This window comes from Austrofundulus limnaeus, unplaced genomic scaffold (genome assembly GCF_001266775.1).
Source record: "Austrofundulus limnaeus strain Quisiro unplaced genomic scaffold, Austrofundulus_limnaeus-1.0 Scaffold336, whole genome shotgun sequence".
Taxonomy (NCBI): domain Eukaryota; kingdom Metazoa; phylum Chordata; class Actinopteri; order Cyprinodontiformes; family Rivulidae; genus Austrofundulus; species Austrofundulus limnaeus.
Window position 1 is genome coordinate 357,945 of NW_013952738.1, and position 11,310 is coordinate 369,254.

At 40.6% G+C, this 11,310-nt stretch overlaps 1 protein-coding gene and 1 long non-coding RNA gene across 2 annotated transcripts in view; one reads left to right on the forward strand and one right to left on the reverse strand.

Moving 5' to 3' along the window:
- LOC106527640 (uncharacterized) overlaps positions 1–11,310 on the forward strand; it is a 49,886-nt gene that overhangs the window by 20,239 nt on the left and 18,337 nt on the right. The window lies entirely within an intron of this gene.
- npr2 (natriuretic peptide receptor 2) overlaps positions 1–11,310 on the reverse strand; it is a gene marked incomplete at its 5' end in the record, with an annotated part of 59,203 nt that overhangs the window by 12,898 nt on the left and 34,995 nt on the right. The window contains 4 exon segments of the mRNA XM_014022571.1: positions 7,661–7,829; positions 9,094–9,249; positions 9,333–9,492; positions 10,180–10,251. Of these exon segments, the coding sequence (XP_013878025.1) occupies positions 7,661–7,829; positions 9,094–9,249; positions 9,333–9,492; positions 10,180–10,251 (557 nt within the window).

The window sequence follows — 11,310 nt, forward strand, 5'->3', positions numbered from 1 at the left end:
TTGATCCATCCAACCAACCAACCAACCAACCAACCAACCAACCAACCAACCAACCAACCAACCATCATCCATTCATCCATCCATCCAACATCCATCCATCCATCCATCCATCCATCTACCCATCCAACCAACCAGCCAAACATCCATCCATCCATCCGTCTGTCCGTCCGTCCATCCATCCATTCATCCATCCATTCATCCATCCATCCATCCATCCATCCATCCATCCATCCATCCATCCATCCATCCAACTAAACATCCATCCATCCATGCTTGGATTGGTTCTGCTTGTGTCCAACAGTTTTATTGGCTGCAGGTCAGAGAGTCAGGTTGGTTGGATTGTGGTCTTGCATTGACTGGACTTGTCCAGGACATTTATCTGGYTCTCCTTAAACCAGTGGAGTGTTGCTTCAGCAGAGGGTTCAGGATTATTGTCCTGCTGGAAGGTGGACCTCCATCCCAGTCTCAAATCTCTGGAAGACTCAAGCAGTTTTTTTTTTGTATTTTTCTTCATTTGTCTTTTTCACAATACTAAAAAGTCTAAAAACATCTACACAGCATGATGCTGCCACCACYGTGCTTCAATGTGGGGATGTTGTCCACTGCAACTAACAGTGGTTCTTTACACAAATACTCCTGAATCTGCAGAAGAACTGCTCATTAAATGGCCAGCCTCTCCAGAACATGACCACAGGAAACCATGTTCTCCAAATGTCTGATGCCTGCGCTCATTTCATAACTACTACAGCAATCACATTTCACGTAGGTTCTCATAATTACATAATGTGTGCATTGTATAATGTTTGTGTCTCAGGACATTTCCACAATCATATGCTTACGCACAGAAACACCCATACACTCACATTTACTCAGACGGAGAAAGAAGGTGAGTCACTCTCACCACCACGGGAGCTAAAAGCATCAATGTCTGGCATCCTCCCAGTTTCTGCTGGGTCACACAACCTACACWCACCCACTCGCTCTTTAAGTTTAAAGAAGCAAAAATCGGAGACATGAAAGACTAATGAGTAAGAATGCTCCGAACCCAATCCCAAAGGTCCAAACACTGTGTACGGTGCCACATATTTATACGTTTCCCATCAGAGCTCCAAACAACAGTAAAAACTACAGACYGCAGCTGACAAAATGTTTTATTTCACCACAAACAAGTCAATCATGTTTCCTCCCACACGCCATTTAATAAATTGTTTGCCGAAAGCTCAATCAGTATTTATGACTGTTTTTTGAAAAAGAGTTCACATTAAATATAAATAACTTCATGTGTAGGCTTGCAGTTTTATCTTTTTAAGATCAAAACAGAATAAATCAATCTAAAGTCAGAGCATAAAAGAAAAACTATTGTACAAAAACAACAATTTTAATATTGATCTGACATCAAATTTTGGTTTGAGACCGTTTTTTAATGTAATTACACACACGCGCGCGCGCGCACACACACACACACACATACTGTATATTAGGGGTGCAACAATACAGAAAATTCACGATTCGGTTCGGTTCGATACTTAAGTCTCATGGTTCGATATTTTTTCGATACGAAAAGGAGAAATGTCCATGCCCCTTTTAACTTGTAATTTATTTAAATTAATTCTGAACATTTGTTTAACCTCAAAAGTACAGTTTTTAAATTAAATGTTGCTGAAACAGCAAGTTTCTCAGTGGATCTGCGCTCAGAAATGCAGCCTAGGTGGAGTAGTCGAACACAGATCCACTGATCCTTCAACACAGAGCGTCTTCAGAAGACAAGCTGATAAAGTAAATTTTATAAATCTGTATTGTTCGATACAAGTGTGTATTGAACCTAAAGCACGGTTCGATACGGTTCAATACATGTATTGTTGCACCCCTAATATATGTACATATTATTATTATTTTTAATCTGTGAGGGAAGCTGTTGTGAAAAACAAAGATGATTTAAATGATGGTGTGAAGCATCTAGTGTCACCTATAATCAGACTAATTTTGAGTCATCTCTCCCTTCTGTGTTTGAAAAGATACAGTGTGATGCTAAATAAAACAGCTTGTTTCACAGTTCTCAACTTCACACAATTCTGCATGAATAAAACTGAAATAATCACAACATTCCTCGAAGGAACGGTAAATTCTAATGATCCACTGCATATCTGCATGATATCGTAAAAAATAAATAAATCTGAGAGTCTGGGGAAATCTCAGCGTCTTAAAGGCCAGGGCCAGAAACCAGCGCAGGCTGACATTTGAAACCTCAAGCGGAAGAAACGAGGACGAGAACTCGCATGAGAAATCGTCCCGATCGATACACCCACACGGCCCGGACGCAGCGAGCAGCAGAAACGTAACCTGACACTGCATTAGGCAGGGAGGAAGCCATAAATCAGCTCAGCACAGAGACAGATGGACAGAAAGACACTGGACACGTTTCAGCTGCTTTCTGAGCAGAACGAGGGGGGTTCTGTTTCCCAGTGAGGACAGGGACCATCTGAAAGGGCGACACAATGCCACCTTTTTTGCTGAAATGCAGTGCCAATATGGAGTAGTACCAGCTGAGACGAACTGAACCGAAACGGGCAAAACCTCTTTGGCAATAACTGCAAATTGTTGCAACCTAAAAGCACATTTTGGTGTCTGTTTTCTGCTTTTGCTCCCAGTGAATCTTCACCGGATCAGTCAGACGTTCGGCTCGGACTGGTTTGAAGCAGGGAGACCCTCATGATTGATAACCGTAGAAGCACTCAAGGATGCGCCGACAGCTTCGCGCGACGCTCCTCACGTGCACGCAGCCCTTCGCCTCCGAGGCCCGTGTGTTAATGCACTGTCTGCTGGCTATTTTCATTAGGTAAATGCATGTTGATGACATGACATGATGGATGGGCTGTTATTTTCAGCACCAGCCCGGGCTTTGAGTGAGGCTCAGCAGTACAACCAGGCGCCGGGAATAGTCGACTTCTAACCGTAAACATAAAGCTAATATTTATCTTACGTTGACAAAATGACTTATACTTTTAAAAAGGTGCTCAGTTTATACAGCCTATAAATACATAAATCTAACTTGGACTTTCTGTCAACTTTACATTTCAGTATGAATTCTGATGGTTTGCGACCAACAAGCTGCGCGAATGCTTTAAAAAATGGTGTCCTGTTTCCATGAGCACGGTTTGTAAAGCTGCATTTATGGCCATGCACATTATTTTATTGCCCCCACATCGTATCGCCTCGACCTGATTTGTACCCACCTTTGCAGCCACCCTCATGTTTATAATTAAATCTGCTGGATTACTTTTGAAATGAAGATGGGCAGATTTGGACCACTTCTTATATTTATTTTTATTGGTCGTATTTACATCTGATAGTCCGGCAGACTCAGTTTGATTGGGGAACAAAATTGCAAAATTTGATGTTCATGGGTTGATTGGGTTATTAGTGCTTTAGGATTAGCTTCTGCTAAAACTTTCAGTGCGTTAGTGCTTTAGAATTAGGGGACCAAAATATTTGAGTTAGTGTTTTAGGGCTAGTGGAAGTGATTAGTGCTGTCCACCACTGCGCTGCCAAAAAACCACTGAAGGAATCGACGTGAGGAAGACATGGAACACAACTTCCTTCTTCACAAAACGTAAACAAACATGGAGTGACGTCAGATTTTAGAGGTTGTAGGAATGAATTTTTGTTTTTTGGCAAATGTGCCAAACAAGCACTCTTCAACGATGAGCTCATCGTGAGAGGAAGATGAGGCAGAACCGTGGAGAACGTGACCGAGACGTCTCCATATGAGGTGGCTTTCACAGAGTAGGAGTGCGTCTAACTTCACAGCTGTGGTGTCCACCTTATACAGACGTCCAGTGAGGTATTTACAAGATATAAGTAACTTTATGACTGTTACTCAGAATGACCTGTGCAGTCCACTTCCTGCTTTTGGAGCGCTCTCCAGTTCACTTGGCGTTCACACATGCAGTCGAACTGCACCAGAGTTCACTTCATCCAAACCAAGACCTAAGTTTTTAGGCGGACCACCCATTGTTTATCACTGGTGTGGGTTTAGACGTTTAGGGCTCTTAGAGGAGAGCTTCCAGACAGATGAATTAAAAACACTTTTATTGTGACAGGAAGCAAACATTCTGGACAACTCTGTGACTATTTTGAGAGAAAACTTGTCATCTATGTGTTTTTGACCATGTTCAAAATTTGAGCAACAAAGACTTACAAGTAGGGTTGGGCAAAATCGTATCGTGTGCCGTTAATCATCATCGATTATTTTTTGGCACTTGGCGAATAATACAATTAATGCCATCAGAAAGACTGACTGGAGATTTCCCGGGTCAGTCCACTCAATGCTCCGCTCCGCTTCAAATATGACAAACATTTTCATTTCTTTCCCATAASTCTGGTTTTACTTGGCCTATCAACACAATTTAACAACTGAYGTAAAGCCTGAAGTCTGTRCGTTTGACACAATTTGGAACAGATTTTTACAGAGAGCAAATCTTTCCCACTAGAGTGATTTAAATTGGTCATGTGACGAGGATRTGCAGGCRTCCAGGGACCCCRGGGGATATCATCATATTAATCGTTATYGGCTACAATTAATCGTGAAATTTTTTTTTGCCAATAATGCCCAACCCTACTTATAAGAAATCAACTTGCASAGAAATTGAGAGTCCCCACAGATGTTCTGTTGTAGTTGTTTGTCACCAACAGTCAGAACTCATCAGGTGCCCTGGTCCAGGCTGAGCCTGGCTGCTCGTCAGAGGAAGTTTGTTTCTCTCGGTCCTGATCCAGACCTCGTGATTATAAGTGAGCTTTGCTTTTTGACTCAGCTCTATCTTCACCACAACAAATCGATAGAGTCCGGATCACTGCAGATGCTGTCCGAATCCATCTGTCAAACTCACAAACACGACTCTGAGACGCTCGAACTCTTCCGCTTGAAGTTCTCCCTGACCTGGAGGGAACATTTCACCTTTTTATGGACGAGAACCATGGTTTAGACTTGGAGAAGTATTGTGAAATAAAAAAAATCACAACTTTACAACATAATCCCTTATTAACCTGTAAAACTAGATTAAACTTTACACTCACACGTCCAACCATAAAGCTAAGTAGCATCAGGTGTTTATATTTGAAGCACATCTCTCTGATTGCTCGTAACAAAGYGTGACTCGTTTTCACATCCAGGCTGCTGGTTGTTGGACAAACAGGCTGATTGCAGCTGACAGGCAGCTCCATGCTGAATTCACTCAGCCTCAGATATTCTGTTACATTCTTTACACCTCCTCTGTTGGACTTTGTTGGAAGGTTTGTTAACAGGATTGGCGTTTAAAGTGAGTAAAAACTAATTTTGTGTATGAATGGTTGAAAGAGTCCTTGGACTGGATAAAGTGCTAAATACAGTAAGTTCAGGCTATTTAGCATTTATTCTCATAGTACATGTACAGTTCTAAAGTTTACTTTTAAGGCTCTAAAGTAAGTAGGTTAATAGTCACATGTTGCGGCGTTAAATGGGTCAGTCACTGTCACATCTGATCAAAGACACACACAATGCAGATAAAACACTTATTAAATAATTACACAGTAACTAAAATCCCTGCATGCATCTTTTCATTCCAGAGTTTTAAACTAAGAGCATTTTACTGTATATCCGTTTTCGCCAAACCTTTAAATAACAATGTGCTTGATAACTTGTAATATTATGAGATCCCAGGAGACCTGTCAGCACTTGGAATATGTAATTAAAACGAATTATCAGGGGTTTATGTTTTAGATTTTTGATTTTAAATCTAAACGAGAAAAAAAAAACATTGCAAAAATAAGAAATGCTGCACTTTTTTCATTTTAAAGATTAAAGCAGAGATGAGTTTTATGTTTCGTTTGTGCACCATTTGAGACCTGGAGGAGCCTGAACATTTTCACTTCTGATCATGGAAATGTTTGTCTTATTTAGAGAGAGTCGACGCGTCTCATCGAGAGCTGATGATTTTACCGTGAACAAAATCGCTTTAATATTCTAAGTTATGCAGAATAAGGTTTGAGTTTAGCCAATGCCAACTTCTTTAGGAGAAGTCTTCCAGACATTATAAACTCTTCTTTTTTTAGCCACTTGCATCATTTTTAGTATATTTAGAATTTGGATAGCTGATGCAAAAATTGGACACTTTGAATTTTTTATTAGTTGGATTTTAAATTTTCATATTTAAGTTTTAAAAACAGAAAAACAAAAAACAACAGTTTTGAAAGTAAACAAACAACAAATCGTTTGGTTTTAAAACAAAAAAAATTTGCAGTGCACCGATAAATCTGCCAGCTGATTTATCGGAACCAGTTTCTTTATTTTTGGGAGATTGGAGATCGGCCAATACTTGGATAAAATTGGTGGAAAAGATCAGCTTCTCATCTCCCTTCACAAAGGTCTGAAAATCATCCACTGTCCCTGTTTGCTCTGCTGTGAGCGCTACCTAATGTCCAGTTAAACCAAGTTTGTGTTTTGTTCAAAGCATTTCAGTAAACACTGGAGCACTGAAGTTGTATTGGGACTTTATAACACCTGACAGTGTCACCTATTTAAAAAATCAGAATCGGCAGGTCAGGTTTTTTTAAAGATYGGTGAACGGCCAGAAAACTGCAATCGTTACACACCCACTAAAAAACTAACAAACAAAAAAAAAAAAAACCCCACCAGATTATTTGTCTTTTCTCGTTTTATTTTGAAACAGAAAATCAAAACAAAACAAAGAACAAACCAAACACAGATTCTCTCAGTTACTGTCAAATAAAACTTTACCTCAGTAGCTGTAAATTTACATTTAAAGCTGTTTTAGGTTGGTTAAGGTCAAGTTGACTGCGAAAGTTAAAGTTTCAACCCTCCTGCTGCCCTTGGGTYGTAATGACCCACAATGTCTCAGTGTGACAACTGAGTTCCTGTTTGCTCTCATTAAGTAATGACTCTCAGCTACTACCACAACAAACATTAGCTCCGTAACAAATCTATAATTTTATTGTAAAGCTGCAGATATAGACATGTGCGGGTGATGTGTAGTTCCTGGAAACAGCTCCTACCGGCTTCTTGTTCGTATCCAAACTCCAAACAGAGTATTTGGTTTCTGTCAGTGTGTGTGTTTTAATGCCACTAAGTTTCAGCCCTGATCCTTACACTAATTCATCCTGACAGATCCGTCATTCTCCGGGGGGGGGGGGGGGGAACACACATGCCTCCCCTTCCTGCGCTGACTTAACATTCGAACCGAAATATGCACATGAATGATTCATAAGATCATCGAAAACAATCCTAGAAACACCGAGTCAAACTCTTCTCTCACAGAAGGCTGCCTGTGGAGAAATGCCTGTCGGGAATTACAAACAGACATTTAGCAGAGATTGTTTGGGTCTACTCTGAATACGACTCTTTTCCTGTTTGCGTTTTTTAAAAAAACGTTGGAGGAACACGGTGTTCTGAACACATGTTGGACTTGGCAGAAAAGGCAGTGATAAGTTGCTGAAAAAATAAATTAAAACAGCCTCTGTCAGCGTCAGTTTGTCCAATTATCTCTGGAGACATTAATAAGGAAAGCCTTCAGTGTTACAGTAATGATCAGTTTGTCCAAAGTTTAATAAAGTTTCTGTTTGTTATGTTAACCCATTAAAGGAAAACACAGAACAGTGCTGGTCTTACTTGTTGAGTTTGGCCATGTACATCTTTATGTGGCCAAAGTCGGGCCTCTCTGTCGGGTCCTCCGACCAGCAGCCCTCCATCAGGATGGTCAGCTCCTCCGGGTGACATTTGTTGTCCGTTGTCGGCCGAAAGTACGGCTTCTGACCGTTCCTCACCTTCTGTATGATCTCTGAAAAGAAGCCAGACTCAGTGATTCTAAATTAATAAGAACTAATGACAAAAACACGACAAAAATAAACCCTTGAAGGAATGCATATCCCTCAAAGTTTTAACTAAAGTCGTCGTGTGATCTGCTAGCTCTCAGAGAATGTGTTGAGGATGACTCTCAGCTACTACCGCACCAGATTTTAGCTCAGTATCCAGTGGAGGGCACAGCTAACCAAAATGTTAGGTTTACTACGCAAGGCTCTTAGCTCTGCTAACGCTAATCCGTTAAACAGATTAAAAAAACTTTATCAAAGCTAATGCTAACCGCAAACCACTAAGACAACAGTCTCCTTCCAGTTGAAGACTGGTGGACTGACACAAACCTGTCCTTAGTTTTCTATTCGTTTAATTTGAAGGTGGGCGGGATCATCCGTGGCAAATCGGCCAATCCAAACCCGAGTTATAGCTCTGTCTAACTGGTGATACTTCCAGTTTTCCTCTTTCAGAATAAAATATTTTGTTTGATCGAGTTTGTATTTTTATAAACAACAAATAGCAACTTTCTCTACTATATTTTATGCATAGTAAACATTTGGATTCATTTTTAAAATATTGTTAAGGTTATTTGTTTTTGACGCTTTTAGWTTGAAGTTTAGCTGCTAAAGATGCTACATGCTACACAGACGGTGCTAAACACGCCCAGCACTGCTTGTAAGAGGGGATAGTTTTTATTTAATTCAGGATAAAGAACATAAAAATAGAAGTTTTACACTTGTGATTGTTTTAGTGGACGTAAAATTGGCAGAACCTAATTTAGCGGAAGCTAATCGGTCCGCTAAAAGTTTCCAAAGATAGAAAAAAAGTTAGTCCGCTAACGAAGAAGCTTGTATTAGCTGTTAGTAAATTAGTATTAGTTATTAGTAAATTAGCAGAACTGTGGCCACCTGTAAACACGACTGAGCTTCAGCCTTTTTTGTGTCTCAGATATAAGCTGTAGTGGTTTTTGGGACTCCACCTGGTTTGACGTCTGGCCAACATGTGTTCTTTGTTGGTGAATATAAAGTAGCCTGACTTCTCAATGTTCATTCTGAACTGTTGGCAAAACCAAATTTAATTCTGCCACAGTGGCAGCAAACCAGGCAGAGTGATGTTACAGAAGTAAATATTTTGTTAAATCAGGCTGTTTGTGGTGATTTCACAGAGTGATTCTTTTGTCTTCGGTGTTCAGGTCGAAATGAGTTTGAGCCAGCTGGACTCCTCGAGGCTCGTAAAACTCGGCTGTTTACCTTTAGGGCTGAGGTCCATGCCTTCCACATAGAAAGGTCCATTCCTCAGAGCTATTTCCTGCAGAATGATGCCAAAGCTGTACACATCACCCTTCTGAGTCCCCTGAGGGGGGTGGCGGTCATATATGAGCAGCTCAGGAGCTGTCCAAAGCTTTTCTGATAAACAAACAAACAACAAACTCAGAGAAATGAAGCAGATGCCGAATGTTTTTGTGAATTAAAGCAGGAAATGGGCTTACTTGCGTAGAGGGCGTGCGAGTCGTCGTTTTCGCAGGATGAGCGGAAGCTGGCCAAGCCGTAATCTGTGATTTTCAAAACAAATCGACTGTCCACCACGCAATTAGATGATTTCAGATTTCCATGGCAGCCAAAGTAGCTGTTGTGGAGATAGTTCATTCCCTGGAGCAGAGACGGTAGAGTTTTATAGTTCTCCCTCTCTCTCTGGTTTTTTCACACACAGAAATAAGCTTTGACGAGTGTACATACTGGTTTGTCTCTAACAGCTCTGTTATTTCATGAGATTACTGCTAACTCCTCTGGGGGCAACAGGGGGACGGCAGGTTTGGACTGCAGTCACGCTCAATATGTGGAAACACCGAGTCAAACACCCCTGAAAGCCTCATCAGCTCATCTTCTCTGCAAAATGTTTCTATCTGCGTGGACCGGTTCGGCCAAAGCACTCAGTCATGCGTCTCGTCCAACAAAGAAATCTGTCCAAGAGACACAGCGTCTGACAGAAAGCCCTGTTTGTTTGGAGAGATTAACAAGAAAAACACTCCTTTATGACGAGTTCTGACTGAACTTCAGTAAAGCCTACCACAACGTTTTAGTGTTTTAATATCTGTAGTTTCACGCCGCAYGCTGAGCCAACAATATGTATCTTTGTGTGCTTGTTTTTCTGCCTGACTCCATTCTTTCTGCTCATGTGAAACCATAGCAACCCCGACAAATATCTGCATATGTGTACAGCTCACCAAGCGGGCTCCTGACAGTGTTTGTTTGGAAAACAACATATAAATCAATAGCGTGGCCGCTGACGTCTGGGTTTCATTTGTTCACCGCGTCTCCGGCCTGAAGGCCACTTACCTTCACGATGTCATTGATCAGCGAGTAGCGGAACATCCAGTCCAGGTTGATGCTCTCGTTCTCCAAGATGTCCTGGAAAAGACCAGAGCAGATCGAGAAAAAAAAAACTGTTAGAACCCTTTCAACTTGTGCAGCAACTTCTCACAGGCCTGAAAGTTTATTTTAGGATGACATACAGAACCAACATTTTTTTTCACGTACCGACCCCCCCCACACGCCCCGCCGAAGATTAATGATAAACTAAAAGTTCCCCGCAGCTGACCCCGTTCCTGGAATCTGGGTCCAGCTTTGACGTCCAGCTCCATCACGTCAGTTTAAACTCTCCGTCTCTTAACGGAGAAGCATTTCTAACAGGCCTGAGTGATGAAATCCAGAGTTTTCAACATTTCCCAGAACACGCTTCATTACAACAACATGCTGCCTTATCAGTTCAAAATACTCAGAAAATTCAATAAATATGAGAAAAGATTGGAACGTGTCGACTCGTGTTTGCCTGAATGTTGATTCAGCACTCATACAGTTATTTGGCTGTTTATTAAGGTTTATAAAAGGAAAGTTTAGCTACTGAAAGTAGGATTTTTCCCACTTTATCAACAGTTTTCAGCAAATTAACGCCTAAAAATGAGATTTTTTTTTCGTTACAGTAAGCTCCATTTTGGATCATAAAGGCTAACACTTAAAATACTTGTATGTGATCATCACATCAAATTCAGGATTAAGTCAAATTTGATCAAAATGACCTCATAACATTTTCAGATTCCTGCTCTTTAAACTACATTTTGATTCAATTTCCAGAGACATGAAGTCATCTGTCTCCTAATCAGGAAAACTCTTTGATATTTGATCTGAATCCTACTTTAGTTCATCTAATGAGGAATTATTGACAACGTTTTAGAGAGGAAACCTCAGATAGTTTTTGGAAATTGTGATTTCCCAGCTGGGAAAATGAAAAGCTTTCGTAGCTCGCAGGAGAAGTGACAATAATTTAAGGCTTTTCTGCTTAAATCATGTTTTTTGTTTAAAAAGGTCTTTAAATGATCCATAGATATAATATATTTGTTATATTTTGACAAAAGGCAGTTGTTGCAAATGTTTTAACCCATCCATCCATCCATCCATCCATCCATCCAT